The 22381-nt window shown below is 36.3% G+C and overlaps 1 protein-coding gene across 2 annotated transcripts; it reads right to left on the minus strand.

Annotated features, from left to right (window-relative positions):
- Positions 1–337: 337 nt before the first annotated feature.
- dnajc5ab (DnaJ (Hsp40) homolog, subfamily C, member 5ab) lies at positions 338–22189 on the minus strand. Of its 2 annotated transcripts, none has more exons than XM_079849484.1 (5): positions 22002–22189; positions 7847–8007; positions 7147–7360; positions 6458–6629; positions 338–3810 (listed from the first exon to the last, which is right to left on the minus strand). In XM_079849484.1, the coding sequence occupies exons 2-5, from the start codon at positions 7954–7956 to the stop codon at positions 3707–3709; spliced, it is 600 nt and encodes a 199-aa protein (XP_079705610.1). In that variant the 5' UTR covers positions 7957–8007; positions 22002–22189; the 3' UTR covers positions 338–3706. The 2 variants fall into 2 exon arrangements, with proteins under 2 accessions (XP_079705610.1, XP_079705611.1); XM_079849485.1 differs by lacking the exon at positions 22002–22189 and adding an exon at positions 8297–8329.
- Positions 22190–22381: the final 192 nt, after the last annotated feature.

Here is a 22381-nt window from a genome sequence, read left to right on the forward strand (position 1 = left end):
TACCAGAATAGCAACAGCATAAGGAAAGAATGTTTATGAAGTGTACCTGAATCTTTTAACACAAAAACATCTAAGCTTGTACGGGTGTATTTGAGTTTCAACTGATTTCGTCCAATGGGACGACACTTTGTCAAAGTTCAGACTTTTTAAAAAAACATTTTACTTTAATACATACATAACTTTTCTTATTTTCCCTTAAATATGTTTTTTGGCTTGATATTCTAACTTTTAACTGAACTAAGATTTATTTCTTGCATCCCTATAAGTATCAAAAGTAACATTAGCGCTTTTTTAGCAGATCATTGGCTTTGCACAAATACACAAAAACACCACAGATACATTTTAAGTTTCCTTTCACATTTATTTTACAGTTGTAATTCAGACCAATTATCCATGTTACATCTCTCTGACACAATATATTCATGCTACAACAATTTCAGCTGATTTGATCCAGAATGCGCCAAATAATTCTGTACAATGGTAATTTTCGCTTACACACATTGAACTACGTTTTATTATTTATTAACATTTATTAAAAACAGGAAAATAATAAATAAAATCTTGTTTCTCATCACCACTATTTCCTTCATTTATAACATGATTGTGTTTAGGTGTAGCACTCCATTCCTTCTCAGACTGGAAGCAACAGGATCAATATCTGATCAATGCTCTTTCATTTATGATCATGAACAAATAATTGGACAGGAAAACTGGGATAATTGAAACCAAAGATAGATCATCTGTGTTACAGTGGAGCTTGTGTTGAGAAATAATATTTTGCAAATAAAAAGCGTTACACATTGTGAACAGTTTTAGAAATGTTTAGAAACATGATCACTAATATAATCTGCCAGTGCCTAATGCTTCAGACATAAATTAATTACAAAACAAACTATGAGATACATCTAGACACCTATGAAATATCCACAATGTGAACCTAAACAAATAAAACATACACATTTGGGGTAAATTACACAAGTTTTCCGCACATCCTCTTTCAAGTGCATGTAAATGAATTTTTAATATACAAATGCCCAACAGTGACAGCTATACAGCTTAAAGAAATGACAACTGAACACAGTACATAGATGGTGGTACAGTGATTAAACTCAGAGCTCAGTTTAAACAGCACACACACAAACACACATATAGTGTCTAAAACAGAAATTAGGTTTTCTTACTTAAAAGTCTGTATGCTACTGAAGCGTCTTTCCGCCACTCAATAAAAAAAAAAGTAATTGCCACTTTTGATCTCACAAATCTGACTTTTTCACTCACAGTTGCGAGATGTCGTCTTGTTTTCTTGGCGGAAACAAGCTTCCATAGCATGTTCACTCCTATCAAAATCAAAATGCATGCATTCAGAGATTGCAAGTGTCAGGGTTCCCAAAACTTTCAACCAAGGATTTTTCCATGACCTTTCCATTCACCCATGATTACTAGATAAGGCTTTGCAAATTCCTTTTTAGGAGTGTAGCTCATGAAGTTTACTTATTTGCTAGATTCCAAGTCACAAATTGAAACTTCCCAGGTTTTCTATGAGTGTGGGAACCCTGAATCGTGTATGAATGACATGATCAAAACCAGCGAGCATGAACTATTATAGCCTGAAGGATACAGATCACAGAGTTTTTGGCATAATAACAGTAATAATACTGTTAATGTGTATTAACTAGAGCACAATGTTATGTAGACCTGATTACATTAAACCAGGCACTAGGGATCAAGATCAAATTATGGGTACAATTACAGCCAAAACAAACAGTTCAAATCAAATTTCACAAATGTATCTTACTAAAATGTTTCATTAATAAAACAACTTCGGGTCAGTGTGAAACTAAAGAATCAATTAGTCAGTGAACTCAATGTTTCTAAATTATATGGGAAACATAAGTTAACATGATTTATGCAGATGAATGCCTATACCCACAATCCTCCTGTGCTTGAATTGAATCTGTCTGTCCTCTGAAACCACAAACCTGAGGAATGCAAAACTAATGCGCAACCCTTTAACTTAAAGCCTTATATTGACTACCATTAATATATATATTTTTCATACTACAGAAGTAAATGGGGATCAGAAACTGTTTGGTTACCCACATTCTTTAAAATATCTTATTTTGTGTTCAACAGACGAAAGGAACTCATACAGGTTTAGAACAACTTGAGGGTGAGTAAATGATGACAGAATTTTCATTTTTGGGTGAACTATCCCTTTAAGAATACAGATGGAAATACAAAACACATGTACAAGAATAAATAACCAAGCACAGTCTCAGTATGTATCGGACAATCCCAATCTCCTGTTCCAGTGACCACACACACACACACACACACCACAGTAAGACATGTGGCTGATATTAAGCAATAGCTAAGCACTGCATGATTATATTTGACAGTACATGTCCACCGGATGCCATTAACACATAACCGTCTCACATAAACATTCACAGCATGACACAGCAATGTTTCCTCAATCGTGTCCTCAGTGACTACACTACACTGCTTTCCTGTTTAAAAAAATATAAATGTATGTGTACTACTGAAAACCCTTTCCTGTTGATGTAACGAAACGCTTGAAATTTGAAGTTATATATTGTGACTTTAGTTTAAAAATGGCACAGGTCTCTTTGTTACTAGTCTATATAACATGAGCAGAATTTTTTGTCAAAGACATAAACACTGTTCAGAATGTGGAAATATGAAAACAACCCAGGACAGCGTTTATGATGCGATTGTGGGGTTTGTGCTAATCATATGCATGGAAAGGGCAATAACTTTTGAAAAGTTTGGGATCGGTAAGATTTTTTAAATGTTTTTAAAAGATGTCTTTTCTGCTCACCAAGGCAGCATTTCTTTCAATAAAAACTTAGAAAAAAAGTGAATTATTATTACAATGAAAAACAACCGTTTTCTGTTTTAAAATATTTAATAATGTTTTTTTTTTTATTCCAGTGATATCAAAAGCTGAATTTTCATCATCATTACTCCAGTCTTCAATGTCACATGATCCTTCAGAAAACAGTTGTGCTGCTTAATATTTTAACTTTTTTTTCAGGATTCTTTGAATAAGTCCAAAAGAACTGAATTTAAAATAAAAGTTATTTGTAATAGAAATCTTTGTAACACTATAAATGTCACTTTTTATCAATTTAATTCATCATTGCTGAATTAAAGTATTAATTCCTTAAAAACAAATCTTCCTGAACCCAGGCTTTTGAAAGGTAGTGTTTGAACCGTTATCAAGTTGTTTCCAGTAAGTTAGTGTAACACCAGCTTCATTGGCCATTATCAAAGCTGAATGCATTAAAACATACACAAATATTTGTGTATGTCCTGTTGTTACGAATTAATTCTCAAATAAGATTGATCAAAATGACCTTCACTGATCATGTAGACAAATGCAGTGTGAAAGATGAAGCATGGATCAAAGCAGGAAGACTGTATGGACACTGTAAGAAAGTCTGTGTGCGTGTGTGTGTGTGTGTGTGTGTGTTGAATATAAGTAGGTTTGGGGATGATAGAAGTAAAAGGCAGATAAAAATAACAACCCGCTTCTTGCCCTGTACAGTGGAGCATTTCAGGTTTCTCAACAGAAGATCTGTAACTAACTAAGCCCCCCTCATCCTCTTCCTCTGGATCACTCATCCCCCACGAGACCTCTTCCGGGGATGGTGGTCCCATGTGTGAGAGAGCGAGGGAGGTTTTAATAGCTGGCGTCTGTCCGGTAGCTGGTGTGGTAAGAGTCTGCTTTCAGCTGAGTGGTCTCTGTGGCGGAGGACGGCTGCATCACGATGGGGCTGCTGCCATCTGTGGAAACAGACACCTACTTTACAATACGACCAGCTAACAGCCCAAACTGAACCCTGGTGAGAAGCATTTCAGGCATGATTTTAAGCGCCAGGAAGCTGAACAGACCTTTGAAGGCATTTAACTGCAATTCTAAGTGAAACAGGCAATAATGTTGGGCGGGAATTGATTTTATCCATTAGGATTTGATTGAAACCAATGATACTATTGACCTACCTGCGCGGCCTTGGTTATGCCAGCAGAAAAGAAAAGTTTCATTTCAGATAAAATTATGACATTGTGCCGAAAGAGAATGAAACCAAACGTTATTCCTTTACAACAACATGCAATGAATTGTGTACAATAGTGCCAGGGACATTTCTACGGTGGCTGAGAGAGCTCAACGCGCCGCAACTGAAGAAAACACATGCAAATAAAAAAAAAAAAACACCCGCAAATTAAGAAAACATTGTCATTAGTTTCACACCACGTGTGCTCCAAATACTCACAACACAACCAAATACAGAAACGCGCTGCAAATAGCACAGACTACAACGGAAACGTTTTCGGGTGACGAACCCGTATGGGACGTGCTTACAGCTCGTGAGCATCCCTATGCCCTACTCCCTTCGAAGGGCAGACGGCAGAGCCCTTGAAGTGGGCACTTTGGAGTGAGCACGGCACATGTGTGCCATTATGTAGCCGTTTGGAACGGACTTGATGAAGGGAGCAAAGACAGACAACGTCATTTCCTCATTATTTTCACCTGGGATGTTCCCATGACAACGGTGTCCATCAGCTGAATAGCTGTTATTACCAGAAATATCTTATTATTGCTGTTAACATAACTGTAGCAAATAAATATACATTTTATACAAAAAAATTGTATATATCTGTGTGTGAGTGTCTCAACTTTAAAACTTTCCATCTCATCTTTGGACCATGCATTACCTAACATTTCTTATGAAACTTATTTAAACATAACATGACAACATTTGTACAATGTAACTGATGCACAGATTAACATCTCTCTCTCATGTTTTTATTTATTTAATTTAGTTTTCAGCTCATTGTTCTTTTCTCATTAGTATTCTGATGGCATTGAACATTACTGTTAATACATTTTGTATATTGTATACAACAAAGTTGTATGTCATCAACATGTCATCTCTGTATGTTTTGCAAAAAATAAAAATAATAAATAATAAAATAAAATAAAGTAGGCTTTGAGCTGTAAGCACGTCCCAGCCGGTAACGTTTTCATTGTGTTCTGTTCTATTTGCAGCGTGTTTCTGTATTTAGTTGTGTTGTGAGTATTTGGAGCACACGTGTGTTGTGAAACTGATGATGTTTTTTTTTCTATTTGCATGTGTTTTCTTCAGTTGCAGCGCGTTGAGCTCTCTCAGCCACCGTACATTTATTTAAAACCCCATGAAATTGTTTGATGAACGTAGTTTTATTTCTCCTTTTGAAACGTAGGGGAGGGGGCGAAAAAATACTTAATAGCATTTAGTTTAAGACCACTAAACTTGAGAAGAACCAATATTAAAATTCTGTCTGATACCAAAATTTTTTAATTATTAATACTATAGCCAGTAACCAATAAATGGCTGATATTAAAATTATTTACAATTTGGTCAAAAAAAAAAAAAAAATGAACACAAAAAACTAAAATTAACCAGTTTCAAATGCTATGAATTTAGGTTTGACAACATTATAGTAATATTGCTAAAGATTACATTCAACAGTGTTATTAAATTATTAGTGATGATAAATTAACTTGCTATATGTAATGTTTTAATAATTAATAAGTTAAACAAATTAAACATTATTTTAGATAATTGAAATATTGAAATCTTTATTATTATTTTACATATACTGTCATTTTAATAAAATAGAATTTATTGAATATCCTGCAGAACTGCATTCCTTGTTATTTTTTTTTATTTGTATGACTAAACATTGAAATAACAAACAGTCATTTAAAAAAAAAAAAAAAACCCATTAAGGGCCAGATTTACTAACAGCTTGCGCCAGCGCAAACCCTCTTTTGGTATTAAAAAACTACTGTCATGATTTACTAAAAGACAGGCAGTGAAAAATTAGCACTGAAAAGGCATTGGCACAGTTATTGCACATGCTTTTGTAGGAGTTTCACTTTCAGACGCAAAATTTATGGGAGGAGAGAATTTAAATGAATCATGCAAGGTGATTTACTGGGTTTGTGCTAATCAATTTACTGTTTTTTGAGCCATTATTTACCAGCAAAAAAACTGTACTTGGTACACTGCGTTGGTCATTATGGAAATGATCCAGCTGCGTCTGTGTTCTTTAATTTGTGCATCGTCAGCAGATCAAGCGCAGAACTTTCACTTCCATCACTGCTTTTTTGGAATTGCGCTCTCAAGCTAATTTGCCCTGTTTAATAAGTCTAATAAGTCACCAAATCACAACATGCTACTTGCTATTGGTTGTCAGCGTCAGGTGGTATTGGTGGGAGGAGACGGTCTCATTCTAGAGAACTTTTATTAGACTTTTAGAAATACACTAGCTTATACATGATCTCAAAAATACACGCATGGACTAATAGCCACAAAACTTCTATTTTGATCTTGAAACCATGTTAATTTGACTATTGTGAATGAATGAGCGAGTCAGCGTGTCTCACCTCTCTCATCAGACTGCATCTGAGCTTCCAAGTCTTCAGGAGACACATAGAAATCCGGCTCATCTGACTGCGGAGGATGAGGTTTACACTTCCCACAGCAGCAGTTACAACAGCAGCACAGACAGCAGCAGAAGTAGCAGCCCGTGGCCACACCGCAGAATATAAACAATGCCTGGCAAGAGGGGGAAAACGAATTCAACAGAAATAACAGGATGCACATACACCATGTATTTACACCATGGTTCAAATGTTTAGGGTCAGAGGTCTCTTATGCTCACCAAAACAGCATTTATATGCTCAAAAATACAGTCAAACAGTAATATTGTGAAATATTATTACAATTTATATTTTAAAATGTCATTTATTCCAGCGATGACAAAAGCTGAATTATAATCATAATTACTCCAGTCTTCAGTGTCACATGATCCTTCAGAAATCATTCTAATATGCTGATTTGATGCTCAAAAAAACATTTCTTCTTATTATCAGCATTCAAATAGAAATCTTGTGTAACCTTATAAATGTATTTACTGTCACTTTTGATCAATTTCATACACACTTGCTGAATAAAAAAAATATTAATTTCTTAAAAAACAAAAACTAAAAAAAACTTACTGACCCAAACCTTTGAAAGGTAGTGTATGTTACTTAGTGTATATCTTGTATGTGTGCTTGTGTGTATGACTAACCTTGGCCCACCAGCTGGACAATACGAAGTATGTGTTAACATTCTCCTCTCCAAACTGTTCTGCCACGTAAAGGCCCAGAGATCCGTATTTGTCATAGATGTTGCGTTTGGTGGGGTCTGATAAAATGGCATGAGCGTTGTTGATTTCTTTGAATTTCTCAACCGCTTCTGGATTGTCGGGGTTCTTGTCTGGGTGGAATTTCAGAGCTAGCTTCCTGCAAACCAAAAGAGAAGAAATGAGAATGAAACTTTTATTAATGCAACTATGATCTTTCCTGGCATCACTGCCAATCTGCTTTTAGATGTGTTAATGTGAAACTATGGCTATGCCCAGAATGGTATAATATCTGGCAACTATTATTTAAAAAAAGTATGTGAAATACTAAGCATTATTTGACAATAAATGTTGGTAAATGTAGTCAGTCATCTGGGTATTCATGCGCAAAGAAAATATACATACTGCGCAGTGTGTAGAATGTTATCTTGAACACACAGAGGAAGTGAGGAAAATGTTCTGTCACCCTCTAGTGGATTTAATTCAAAACTCAAATGTACTCAACACAAGGAAATTTGTGTTTACCAACCCAATCCCTCTTGAGTAAAGTAAAATAAAATAAAATAAAATAAGATTCAGAGCAATTTCTCCACTATTTTTATTGGTAATGTTGTAAATCTTTCTATGTCCCTCCAGAGTGTCTCACCTGTAGGATTTCTTTATGTCGTCTTGTGCGGTGTTCTTATCAACTCCGAGGACCAGGTATAGGGATTCTCCCGACGTGGAGAGTGAACGCTGTCTCTGCTGCTCCGCCATTACTATCACACACACTCACACACTCTCCCCTCACACAACCACCTCCTCTGTCTGAAAGAAAAAGAAGAGAGACGTGCGTGTTATATGTGCTGTGTGCGCCTATATGTCTTATTTCCACTGCTTTCTGGTTTCTTCCTTTTCACAAACAGCAGCATAACATGTACATACAAAAAATGCAAGCATGTACATGCCGCCATCCCAGGAATGCAGAAATACAACTTTTCAGTGTTCAAATTAATTTATCATATCCACTATTTTTTCACCCTATTACTCTTTAGCTTAGCAAAATACTGAGAACCACCATTATTATGTCAGTCAGAGTCATAGGTTCATCAGTGACCCAAATGTCTCTGTTCTGAGAGTCACTGCATTAACATTGTGTACACTCACTGCACTACAAAAAGTCATGTGACTGCAGCACACAGGGCGGTGTTTGAGAGGAAGGGAGAGATGCTAGTTCCCTTTAAGTGCGGATTTCTTTGCCATGGCTAACCCTTGTATTTGCATACAAGCTAATCATAGTATGTTAAAATAGTATGCCAAAGGTGCCGGGTGCTCTTCCAGTGCACAAATAGCCCTTGAGCACTGGTGAACGAGTATGCTTCAGCATAGTAAACACACACACACAAAAAGGCAATGTCTTCCACACAGGGAGAATCAGAAGTTACGTCCTCCTGTACACAGGAAAGTCAATTAACCCATTAACCCAGAGTAATTCACGTTAAGACACTTCCACACAAAATGGCTGCAAGGAGAACAAGAGACATTTCACTGTCACAAGAGGTCAATAAATGAATCAATTGTTAGCAAAAAAAAAGAAAAGAAGAAGATTTATAATGACTCTGAGTACAATTTTTTATTTATTTTTCTTTCTTAGCGAGACAGTTTCGTTTCCATTCCAGGTTAATCGTGCAGCTTGTCAGAGAGTATTAGCAGATTAGTATTAGCGGAGCGTCTGAATGAGTGAAGGGTTATTTCTGTCCCTTCTCAAACCCTCGGTGCTTCTTCCCATAATTCCTCTAGGTGTGATACTCTAAGAGAGTGTGTTTGGGTGAGATTTCATTGGGCTTCACAGCTAGCCTACTAGATGTTATCTAAGAGTAGCCTTTGACCATTTCATTTGTGTCAAAACAAATACAGCATATGTTCAGATGTTAGTGGTGCTTATTTAATATTGCTCATGCTTAGGATTTTCAAAATTCTTATTAAAGGGGTGGTTGATTATGATTTCACTTTTCTAACTTTAGTTAGTGTGTAATGTTGCTGTTTGAGCATAAACAACATCTCCAGAGTTACGACGCTCAAAGTTCAAAGCAAAGGAAGATATTTGCTTTTAAAGAAATCGTTTTTTAAGGACTACAACAAACGGCTGGTAGGCACTACATGAGCTTCCTCCCAGGTTAGTGACATCACAAACCCTCAAATTTACATAAACCCCACCCCCGAGAACACGCAACAAAGGGAATGTTGAGAAGAGGAAGAGTTTTGTAGTAGAGCACATTTGGGATTCTGCTCAAGCTGATACAGCTGTCTTTTCACATTTATTGCAATACAGTACGTAACACAAATGCAATAGCATGTCACTCTGTAGGCATATTACAACAGTTCCCACACTAGCGATTTATAGATTATCATAACAGAATATGCTAATCAAGGACTTGAAGATAGTTAACTCCACATCAGCAACATAAATTCATCAACTAACCATTCAGAAACGTAATGTTGCATTCTACATGTTGCCACTTCTTCTTGAGTCTCTCCATCATTGTCCGACTCCGGTTTGAACATAAAAGGCAGAACAGTTTCTGACATTTTAGTGCGTGCCTGCAAGCTGCTAAGGACAAGAGCTCTTGAGGCTCCGCCCTCTGTGCCGGGAGCAGGAGCTCATTTGCATTTAAAGGGACACAAACAAAACGATGCGTTTTTTTGCTCACCCTCAAAAAGGGACAATTTCAACATGCTATAAAAAATTATCGGTGGGGTATTTGGAGCTAAAACATCACATACACACTCAAGGGAAATCTTGTAAAAAGGGGCATTATACCACCCCCTTAAAATTAAACTTCAGTGCATAACTTGTCTTTATACACAGTTGTTCCCTCAAAACCTTGCAATTACAAATTACGAATTTTGCTTGGCATTATATATATATATATATATATATATATATATATATATATATATATATATATATATATATATATATACCACAGTCATATTCAAGGAGGACCACAATATCATTAATTTGTTCAAAATTGTGTGCTGTCAGAGTATGTAAAGCATTTAATGACCTTGTCAACTGTACTGTATAAGTATGCATGTAAGTACCATTCAAAAGTTTGGAGTCATTTGTAATGCTACTGAAAGAAGTCTTCAGAAATGTTGCATTTATTTGATCAAAAACACAGTAAAAACTGTAATATTGTGAAATATTGTTACAAATAGCTGTTTTTGTAATTCAATATATTTAATATATTTCAATATTTATATTTATTCCTGTGATGTGAAAGCTGAATTTTCAGCATCATTACTCCAATCTTTAGTGTCACATGATCCTTCAGAAATCATCCTAATATGATTATGCTGCTTCATTTTTTTGTGATAGCCTACTTTTTTCAGGATTCCTCAATGAAAAGACAGTTCAAAAGGGCAGCATTTATTTAAAATAGACATATTTTGTAACATAATAAATGTAGCCTATATACTGTAACCTCTGATCAATTTAATTCATCCTTGCTGAATTATATTTCTTTAAAAAAAATCTTACTGATCCCACAGTTTTGAAGGATAGTGTTTGTAGTATGAATGCAATCCTAGTAACATCTATTCTGCATACTCAGGGAACTACACTGCGACCAAAATGGTCGCATATGCGACCTTTTGAAATGCCATTGCGACCAAAATTTTTAATGGGTCGCAAATGTATCACTGATTATTTTTGTACCTATGTTTTAGGCAATATGCTATGATTTACTATGAGCATTTATTAAAACAGAAATGTGTATTTTAAGAATACGTTTTATAACGTGCTCTGAGCATTCAACACATAAAGTTGGCTTCAGCCCCGCGACCGTTACTTAGATTAGTAACGTACCATTTTATCTGTGCGACTCGCGAGCTCTCTCTCTCACACACAAATACGGACGCGCGCGCACACAGAGAGAAGATAATTGTAAAATGAAAATTGACGGGCTATAGTTTAAATTTTGTTCTTGCTTGTTTTTTTTTCTGTCAAAATGTCGGAAAGCATATTGTATTATCCATCCGTGTTTTTAAAATTCGTTAAATGACGGACGTTTTACAACACAGCCCTCGTTATATGTCGGATTCGTCAAACTTAGCACTTGATATTATTTTTAGAATAAGTGATTCGTTATGCTATTATTGGACTCCTGTCTATTCATTGTCAACTGTTTTCTATAAATATGTTTGTATTGGCTAACATTTGTGCAGCTAATGCGTGTCCTGTTTAAAATGTGCAATGTTCAAATCATAGACTGTAAAAAATAGGTTCAAATGCAAAGACAGCACGTCACAAATAGAAGCCCTTGTCCCTGTGCTATTTAGTATCATATTTGGATATTGGAATAATAAATTTAGTAGCCTATCTTTACTGTACACCTGTTTTTTTTTTTTTTTTTTTTTTTACTGTTTTCTAGGGGTTTCTTAATTTTAGACAAGTTGACCAGCACACATTAAATGCAATGCAATATAATGCATGTGTGTCCTATGTGTGACATATTTTGCACACAGGTAAAGGTGCCCAACATAAGTCATTTCTAAAGTAAAAAAAAAACATCTCTTTATTTGATTATCAGTAAATTTGTTTTCTATACAGAGATATTGATATCGGCCATAACAGCAATATTAATATCGGTTATTATCGGTATCGGCCACAATTTTCACATCGGTGCATCACTACTTAAGAGTTCAGGAGTCTGCCCATCTGTGCCAACCATAGCATGTTGAAATCCATTTTGCACTTTACTGTATTTTCTATTGCAGTAAATCTATCCCAACTAATGTTAAAGAAAACAAAAACAAGAAGGCATGTGGTTTAAAAGATGGCAAGTAAAATAAAAAGCACATCTGTATGCAATACAGTTTCATTATTGTTCATTATTATCCAGAGCGGCTTAGTATAAACAATTTGTGCAACCAAATCATGTTTTGCGCCAGTAACTGAAAAAGTTAGTAGCGCAAGTGCCACCAGTGGAAAAGGTCAGTGTAGTTCCCTGATACTATATGCTTGTTTGGACGAAGCCTCTTTTGACTTCCACCAATAAGCAGTGACATCTCAACCCCCCAGCACACTGTAGAAACCATAACGCAGTGTGTTAAAAACAAGCATTAGCAAGCACAGATCAACCTCCCACAACAGCAGCTTAGCACCATGCACCAAGAACACTTGCTGAGAAAATGTTTTTAACAAAATTACACATAGTATCTAATATTGTGTCAGTAATAAGCATGTGTGTGTGTGGGCTGCTAGCAGATAGACTTCCTGCTTCAGCGGCTCATTAAATGTGAGTACTAATAGGGTTTTCATCAGGAGAAGGCTCTGCAATGCAGCCTCACCAAAACACTACATCCATCTCTCTTGCTCTCACACACTCCCTTCCCCCTCCGTCTCTCTGCGCCACCATATGGTCCAGCTAAATCTTTAGTGGCCACCTCAGCCTTTGGACTAGTACTAGAGAAGGCTGCCAAAATCTCTTCTCCACAGCTTAATGAATATCACTGAGTCCATGTCTCTCCCATAAATGTTTGTCCATCAATTCTCTGTCTGGTCCCTCTGTTTGTGTTCTAACATCCCTCCCACGCCACTATGTGCATCTGAGCAGGTGAAGTGATGCAGCTTGTATTATGTGTGCTGGTTTTAAAAGGTCTGTTTGTAGAGGGATGGAAGAGCAGGACATGTTTGATGAGAGTCTGTACATAATGAACAAATACACAGAGGCTGCGACACACACACACAGAATGTTGACGTAACTAAGACCAGGGTTATTCTCATGAACCAAAATTAAACCACAAAAAACATTTTCATAAATTGAAAGAAAATTAACATTAATTAAAATAAAACAAAATATATTTTTAAGATATTTGCCAAGGCAACATTTTTCATTTTTATTTAGTTTAAACTGAAGCACTAAACAAACTAAAACTTAAACTTGATTAAAAAAATAACTATATAGACATAAAAAAGTACAATCAACTTGGATGTTTAAGTCATTCAACTTAAATTACATTACTGAATTAAAAAATAACAGTTGAATCTTGCTTAACTTATAAAAAAGTAGAGAATTGTGATGAGTTAAAGCAATGTAAAAACATATGTTATCATAACTTATGGATCATATAATTTTTTACAGTGTAGAAAAAAATTGCTAAAGTGTAAACTAAAATTAATCTAAAAGTTAAAACAGAAAATATACAAACAAAATCTAATTCAAAATATTTGCAAAAACTATAGTCGTAGTATATCACTGCGTAAAACAACATGTATTGATTATTGTTAGGCATAATTAAATGGATCTGAAGCATTTATCAAAACAACATAAGGAGCAAACAGGTGGCGTTTAAAGGTTGGGTGGATTTGATGAGGACGGGGCACAAAAGCTCTCCGAGAAGAAGACCAGACACCAAACAGATGAAGAGTGGATGAACAAACAGCTGAGAGCACTGCAGAAGCAAGGTTTTTATGAAAAGTCACGGGGTCTTGTGTCGATGATGGAAACTGCCTACCATTTTTCTAATATAGATATGAAGAAATCAAGAGCCACAACTTCTTACAAGAATACCACGATTACTCTCATGGAAATGAATAATCCATTATATCCCAGGATCACACAAGTATTAGAGTTCATAATTTCAGCCACTTTACGTCACACAACTCGTGTCATTGTTATCTTCTGTCATTGTTCTGCATCCATAATGTCAGTCTACTTTACTACTTCCAAATACACGAGGACTATAAAATACAGTAAAACTATTTGTTCCTTCATTAAATCATCATTTATGTGGCCAATTATTGCAAAATGAGAGAAAAAAAATCATATCCTACTGACTGGAAAACAAGCTATCAGTTGAACTACCTATAATATCAGTGAAAGGAAACTTTGTCACATGATGTGATTTAGTATCAGCGCCTGGGAAGACAGAGAGGGGTATGCTGGGTAACATCAGTCGTAAGTTAGACACATCACTAACCCCGAGAAATGTCTGCAGTCGCCACAGAAACAATGGTGCGGTTGTTAAGATCCGCAGACTAACTCTGTTATCAACGGTTGCCAGTCAAGTTACTTTAGTTCTTACAAAAATCTACAGCGTCACATTTACTCACAATTACTTTTGTCTTAGGACTCTTATTAATGATATGTGGTTCCTGTTCTCATGGTTCATGCGTTTCATTTCCTATGTTTGCCTTGTTTCTACCTTCACATACACGTTCAAAAAACACATTATTTTTCACATATTTTACATTATTGCAGCACCTCTCTCCCCAGTCTGGCTCGAACACGACGTCTAGGTCCTGTTTCAATGAAGCCCCTCCTTCCGAAATGTGCTGTGATTGGTTAGCTGGCCCAGTGTGTAGTGTTTGACACCGTGCAGTGAGTGTTTGGGAAATGTCCCGTGCCTCCATAACTGTGAGCTCTAAATGTTGGGGTTAAAATGTTCAGGAATAGTGTTAAAAATAAATTAACAACTCCAAGTTTGTCTGGACAAACAAAGGGGATTTGGAAACACTAAAGTTGAAAAAGCGGAAAAGCATAATAGGACCCCTTCAAAGTAGTGCATATTATTTACATATATGAATAATCATTTGAAGCGTACTGTATGTTTTATACACAGCAAAAATAGCCTGTATTTGACAGAAATGTCAGCAATATGACCATCTAGAAAGCGCAGTGAATGTTTATATGGTGGTCAACGAATGGGACACTAAATTATATTTAGCATTCCCTTCATTTACCACCATATAAACAGGCAGTCAGAGAATCTGCTTGCCAAACAATACAGAATTTTGTATAGAATAGTCATTTTGTACCCGCAAGGACAAATTATAGAAATTTTTATTTTTCGCTGTCTTTTTATATGTCATCACATTGAAGTGTTTGCTGCTGAAATGTGGTACAGGAAACATTGCTTACATTTTTATGTTATACTGGGATAATTCTGGGGTGGCAAAGCTCTTTGTTAGGGTGGCAGTTGCCACCCCGGTAGATCCGGCCCTGTATGCCACGAACTTCACACACTTCCGAAAATACAGAATTTAGCTGATCCGCATAACGGCTTTCTTATATGATGAGTGGGTTTGGCATCATGGCGGCTTTGTTTCCAGGACAGGTGCACCATTAAAAAAACGCAACACACACATCTCCCAGAAATCCTGTAGAATTACAATCAGATCAGATGACGACTCGAAAACTCCTGAAGTGTTTCCCATTTTCTGTGCCATATGTGTTCAGCCAACGGTCTGAGACTGACATCAGAGAACCACAAATAAAACGAATGTGTTATTAAATTATTAAAACGTTCATTTAAAATCTCAGGGGGTACTTCAAGCAAATATTTTAAGACAAATGAGTTTGACTTCGATAGACAAAAAATGTTGGGAATCCCTGTTTTAAGTGAAGCTGATGGAGTAAGTTCCCTCCTGTGATTGCTTATGGTGACCTAAATGAAATATGTGTGCCATCATGTGAGGTGTGAATTTTCAGGTCAGGAATAGACATATGCATACACACATACACAAGACAAGGGATGATGATGATGAGCATCTGTCGGCCAGCTCTTGCTCATTTCTCAGTCTGCGTTGTCTCATTTCGTAGCATTCTCATTTTCTTTGAACATTTCTCTCTTTTCCTCGATTCTATGTTTGTAACAGTGTGTTTATTTTAATAATGTGAACGACACCTTTAACAAATGAAAAAAATGTGTAAAGAAAAACGCAAAATGTCAAGCATCCTTATGAATCCTAATGAACTCTCATCAGAGAGATGTGATAAGAGCTTTAATCTCATGTGATCATCACACCTGTAATCATCATCTGTAAGACTGTAATATCACTCAAGTGTAATCTTTATCAAAACTGAATCATTTAGAGAGACAAGCATTATTCAATGCACATTTAAATCAAGTGAGACATCTGAAACTGTTGTGCGAGTCTTATTATACCACGATTGTCAGGTAAAAAACAACCCATTTGCCAGGATTAAAACAATCTCTCTTGACCATACAGTAAGCAACATTTCCAAGCCAACAGATTGTTACATTTATTTGTGAACTTTATGATTGTATTAATCCAGCGTGACAACACTGTGTGTCATTTTGATTATCAGATTCAGAAAGAGGGTCTAACAAACAAGCCTCATTCTGACATGATGAGATATATATATATATATATATATATGGCTGAGTGGGAAATTGTATGAGCATGTGTGGTGGTTTCCCCATCAAAGATCTCCTCAATCAGGGTAACCCATAGAGAAGCTCTTAAACTCTTAAAAAAGTAAAGAGCTGAATTGATAAAGGCAGCAAAGAGTCTAATATCTAAAAACATTGTTTTCCTTAATATTTAACTAGCACTTATCTCATAATAAAATGTCTTGTGAGAACAAGTATGGTTTTCATCAATCGTTAACTTTTGATTTTTGCTTTCAGTTTTAGGTTCTGTTGCAATATGAGTGGTCCAAACAGTCACAAAAATGCCTTGACTAAAATTCTGAACCATCATATGAACCATGTAAGGAGGGTAACAGCAAAATACATGTCACTATGGATCAACTGGTCATATTAAAAGCTATACTGGGTCATTCCATGTCAAATCAACCAAATTTTGTAAACTTCCTGCTAGGGCTGGGCGATATGGCCAAAAAAAAAAATCACGATATTTTTTTTTATATCAGTCGATATCGATAATTATCACGATAAAAGTCAAATCTTTATTTCTTTCAAGTTTAAAGGCAGATTTTTGCTCCTAAGTGAAAGTTAACTGTAAACCAGAGCGTTAACTGTGGTTTTAAACTACTCTTTATTGTCAGATCATATCAGGACAAACACTTGCCAAACTGGTGAACATTTCACAAATCTGAGGTAGAGCATTCAAACATTTGTCATTTTTCCTTAACAAAATAAATATATTTATTGGACAATTAATTTCTTAGTTTCTGCATGTGCTAATTTTTATTTGGTAAAATGTAATATTCTGACTGTTTGAGTTTTATTAAACTTAACCACATTGGTCATCCAGTATCATGCATTTAAATCATGATAACCTCACTATCATGGCAAAATGTAACGTTATGGTTTCTATGGTATTTGTATGAAAAACAGTAGCCTAAATACTGTAATTATATTCCATCAGTCCTTTAATACATCGTCTACATTAATAATATAATACAATTCAATATGTATATCCCACATTTCATGGTGCAGTTAATATTACTATGCTAACGTTACAGTAAATCCATGGTAAATGATGGGAATTTGTAGACGGAAAAGCCTTCTGACTGTATCGTTGCGCACAGTGTTTCTCCTGTTTGTCAGCGCTGTTTCATCTGCCTTTAAACTGGTTTAAATCACGGAGACATTAGGTGTGTTCGACATCGGCTGCGGCTGGATGCACCCGATCGGCGAGAGTAGCCGCGTGCAGGCGGGGAGGAGCTGCAAACGGAGACGTGAAGTCGGACACTTTCTGGTTCCCGTAGTGACCGCTCACGTGGTGTTTGCATACTTTACCACCACAGCTGAAGTGAAATAAATGCAATATTTGCCAAATAATAGATGTTTCAGAGACATTTTCATTCAATACTTTATGTACTGCTTCATACAGCGTCTGTTTGAACAAGAATAAAGTTAAACATAAGCTACTATCAATGAAGTGGAGTCTACGTTTTTTAATCAGTTTTAATTTGATAAACATGACACAATATAACATCGCAACGACATGAAAAGAGTGTTTACTGTTATAAAAAACTGATTTGAGAGCTTTAGAGGAACTAAAGGTGTTCGAATAAACATGAAACACAAGTGATCGTTGTCATGCAGTGAATCCGGCCAATCGTGGAACAGCTGTGTCGTCATCAGCCCTCCTGCAGCCCAGTGGAGCCGCTCTTGAGAAGCTGCGCTGGCTGAGTTCTCTGGCTACTCTCGAATTGCTCTCGCAGTACTTTGATGGCATACGTCACAGTCACGTGGTGTCGGCGCTGTATCAAGTCGGACAAAATTTCTAACCGGCATGCACTGCTTTAAGTCAGCTGCCGATCGGTCTGCGCAGAGCTGCATGAAGTCGAACAAGCCTCTTGTGTTCTTCGCTGAATTCAAGCGCTTCTCACTGGATCTCGTGACCGAGAGCGATCAGCGTAAACGCCTCAGCTCTAGTGAGCTCCATGGTGAGCTCGCGCTCGCGCTGCCGTTTGGACTTTGAGCCGAGCGGATAAAAGGTCCGTGTGGCGCGCGGTTCAAATTAGTTTCGTTCCGCTTTTGGCGCATAAACATTATCGAACATTTATCGAGCTCTTGATATCGTTTTATCGAGAAAAATTATATCGCGATAATTATCGTTATCGTTTTATCGCCCAGCCCTACTTCCTGCCTCAAATGATTGATTTTGTTTATCTTTTTTTCTGAAGAAATACAAACATAAAAAGTGAATAAAGACAAAATATTAAATGTCATGGATGGATATTTATTGAGTAATCCACTATTTTGTAGAGGGGGATGAAAATGACAATTTTCACCAGAGATTTGGATCCAACAAGGGAATAAAAATATCTTTAGAAAGATGGCAGCATTACTATTTTATTTTTACACAAATATTGATATGCTGATAGTTAGATCTGTTGACTTAGTACTTAGAACAACAACATAGTAACGAAACGTGTTTGTCTGTTAAGGGCTACTGTAGAACCATTTCGCCACATTTCAATGAAAGGGGACCAGCGGTGTATGTAGATAGAAAGTGCTCGTTGTAAGTAATAAAAACATAACGGTTCATTAAATAAGGTCTTTATACACCACTGAAAACATAGTTATGTATTTGATATTGCATTTCTGTCAACAGATCCTGCTAAATATTACACATTGCACCTTTAAATGCCAACGGTGAAAGTTCAAAAATGGGAAAAAGCAATTTTCAAGTTTTTTTCCTCCAGTTTGCATATCTATAACTCAGGATTAAAGACATCTTAACATCCTTTTAGAATCTGGTTCTTAAATTTGTATTTTGGCAATTGGCATCTTCATTCATGAAGACACTATATGGTTTAATTCCAATTTTTCACCAGAGATATTGGGATCTTAATACGGCTCCAAGAATTAAATTGAACACATTTTCATTGTCAAAAACCAAATGTGGGCCACTTTGTATACAGCTGATGCTTTTTTCTTTTAAAGAGGAATGTTTTAAGAACAAATAATGCTGAAATTAATTTTTGTTTCCCTATATGAAAACAATAGCATAGAACATTCCTGTCTGAGTGCCATAAATACTCTTTTTCCCCAAGTTTGCATGCCTGTAACTCAAGAAGAATTAGAGATATCTCCATATGACATTACATTCTGGCTCTTAGTACTTTTCTTTTGGTATGTTAATTTTTAAGGCTCAATATGGTTCATATTCAGATATTGGGATCTCAAAGCGGCTCCATGTTCAAATAGTTGAATATTACCCAATTTGCAGAGCTGATACTTAATGTATTTAAAGCTGAATGTTTGAAGAATAAAAGATGCTGAAACTAGAAATGTAGCTTGTTACCCTATATTAAAACAATTGCAAAAAAACATTTGAGTGCCAAAAATATACACTGACAAGATTGTGGCACAATGAACCGTTTCAGAGATATTTGGAAGAAGGAATTTTGTTGATTTTGACAGCTTCTGAAGCTAGAGTTCAAATTTGCAGTTTTGCAACATGTTTGAAACAAGTTTCATGCCTTAGGAAAGTGTGTTTGTTCTCTCCTCAAACATTGTATTCACACACAGACACAAACAAGATTTGCTTCACCGGCTTGGATTGCATTACAATCTCCAATTGTTGTAACATGTGAAGCATAGTCAAAGATCGAGTAGTATGCACAGGGGCATAATATTTGGTGAAGTGACTGATAATACCTCAGACTTTTAAACATTTAAGGGCTCTGCCATGGGACCCTGGGTATTTCTTTTTACGTTTCACAATGAAATGAAAAGAAATGATCAAAATAAAATAAAAAATTAACCTCTGAGTTGACACGGAATGACCGAACTACAGTTCAAGACTTCAGGGTGAGAATATTCACACATTAAACTGATCAAAAGAGACAGTAAAGACGTTTATAATGATACCAAATATCTTCTATTTCAAATAAATGCTGCTATTTTGAACTTTCAAATAATATTGAAAAAATATATATATAATGGTTTCTACAAAAATATTAAACAGCACAACTGTTTTCAACACTGATGATAATAATAATAAGAGTTTCTTAAGCAGCAAATCACCATATTAGAATGATTTCTGAAGGATCAAGTGACACTGAATACTGGATTTTAAAATATAGAAAACAGTTATTGTACTGTATTTTTGATCAAATAATTGCAGCTTTGGTGAACATAAGACAATTCTTTCAACATTAAAAATCATCTGACCCCAAACTTTTGAAAGTTAGTATACCTGATTTTTTTTAAAAACTGTACTATTGTGGTTATTTGAAGTGATATTAAAAAAGCATAACCTGATGAGACCACTGAACATGAGTTTACACTGGCTGGATAAAAAAAAAAAAAACCAAGGGACTTTTCAGATAGGGGATGGCAGATAGGGGACTTTTCGTCCTCATTTCAGAAGACCATCTCACGCCACAGAGGAGGACCTCCTAACACCCCCGTCATAGACTATACGCAGTTAGTTAGCCAGCTTTAACCGCAATACTGACTAAACAAAACTCTTCAAGAATCCTGGCACAGCGATAGCGAGAAAACAACTTCTAAAACCATCCAGTTAATTAGCTAATGGAGCACAAAGGTGCTTTCAGCAGGTCCTCTCAATGAGATGGACCACTTAGAGTTATGCAGCATTTTAGAGCAAAACAGATGGACAACCCAAATTCAAACCTGAGATTTGATTCATTAAATATGTGCTAATGACAACAGAAGAAGGTGGAAGACTGAGTACTTCAGAAAGAGCACAAAAAATGAGTATCTATATCATAAGATGAAATAAGAAGGAAAACTTGGTTATGGCAAGTCATATCTGGACTATAACAACAAGAACAAGCTGTTTCATCAATAAACATGATGAGGACCCACTGACAGAAACAAATCAGCGCCTATGTGTAGATGATCATTACAAATCAGAGACCAGATAGCAAAAAAGAGCAAAGGACGTATTACTTCTCCTTCTGTCAAGATACAGGGAAGCCAATAACAACTGGCAGTGTCTTACCCAATGAGGTTTAGCAAGACCATTGAGATTCAGCAGGAGCACAAATCTAACAAAAACCTCAAATACGTTGACAGCCTGATGGGAAGAGTTTCAATACTGATGGAGGCCAAACGCGTGTTTACTGACCGGTTGGAGATTTAGAGCCTTTAATCCCCCTGCGCTCAGCATCCATATTGGTTTGCTTGTTAAAGAGATAGTTCACACACATCTAACCTTATTATATCAAATCATTTATTTGTTCAAATCCGTAAGACGTCAGAAAAAAAGAAAGAAGATGCAGTACGACAGCCGCAGTCACCATTCACTTTAATTGTTTGGAAAATAAAATGCAATGAAAGTGAACAGTGATTGAAGATGTCAGTGCTTCCCATTTCATTTGGTCTTCCAGGAAGAAAGAAAGTCATGCGACATGAGGGTGAGAAAATGATGACACAATTTTCACTAAGGGTGAACTATCCCTTTAATGCTGGTTCACCGGACTGCATTAATCTTTCTCGCTCAAAACCCCACTACAGCAGACAGCAGTACTAATCCACGAGCAAGGGCAGCATGTATGTGTAACGTTAGCAGCAGGATTGAGACGCACAGATTCTCCTCTGGCTCCGTTCACATTTCTTACCGTCTAGGAGAGAAACGTAGGTAGAAGTGCAGATCGTCAGTTCTTCGTATAGTATATCCTATATCTATAACGGCCTTCAAATAGGAGTGAATCAACCTGCGGTGCTCAGATACGGCGTCCTGGTCTTATGATCGTGTGAAGCAGCGTCTCCGCTCTATGGGAGTCGTGCCTGACGTCACAACCGATCTAGAAAGGATAATGGGCGGAAACGAGAGACGGGCAAAATGACCAGAGCTAACGAATGCATTTCTGAACGTGAAAGCTGCTGTGTTTTCATTGTCGAAATTATTGAGGGCAGTGGTATATATGTGGTATTGTAAGAAAACGCCAAGGTAAGTGCTGCTAAGTGATGGCTGATGTAACATTTAAAAATAAACAAA

This window comes from Squalius cephalus (genome assembly GCF_949319135.1).
Source record: "Squalius cephalus genome assembly, chromosome: 18".
NCBI classification, from domain to species: domain Eukaryota; kingdom Metazoa; phylum Chordata; class Actinopteri; order Cypriniformes; family Leuciscidae; genus Squalius; species Squalius cephalus.

Excerpts from the sequence above, each read along its gene's own strand:
- dnajc5ab (XM_079849484.1), bottom strand. The coding sequence starts at position 7,956 with ATGGCGGAGCAGCAGAGACAGCGTTCACTCTCCACGTCGGGAGAATCC. Across the intron at positions 7,361-7,846 it reads GACATAAAGAAATCCTACAG|GAAGCTAGCTCTGAAATTCC; the intron begins GTGAGACACTCT and ends TTTGGTTTGCAG. Across the intron at positions 3,811-6,457 it reads GATGCAGTCTGATGAGAGAG|ATGGCAGCAGCCCCATCGTG; the intron begins GTGAGACACGCT and ends CTGTTTCCACAG.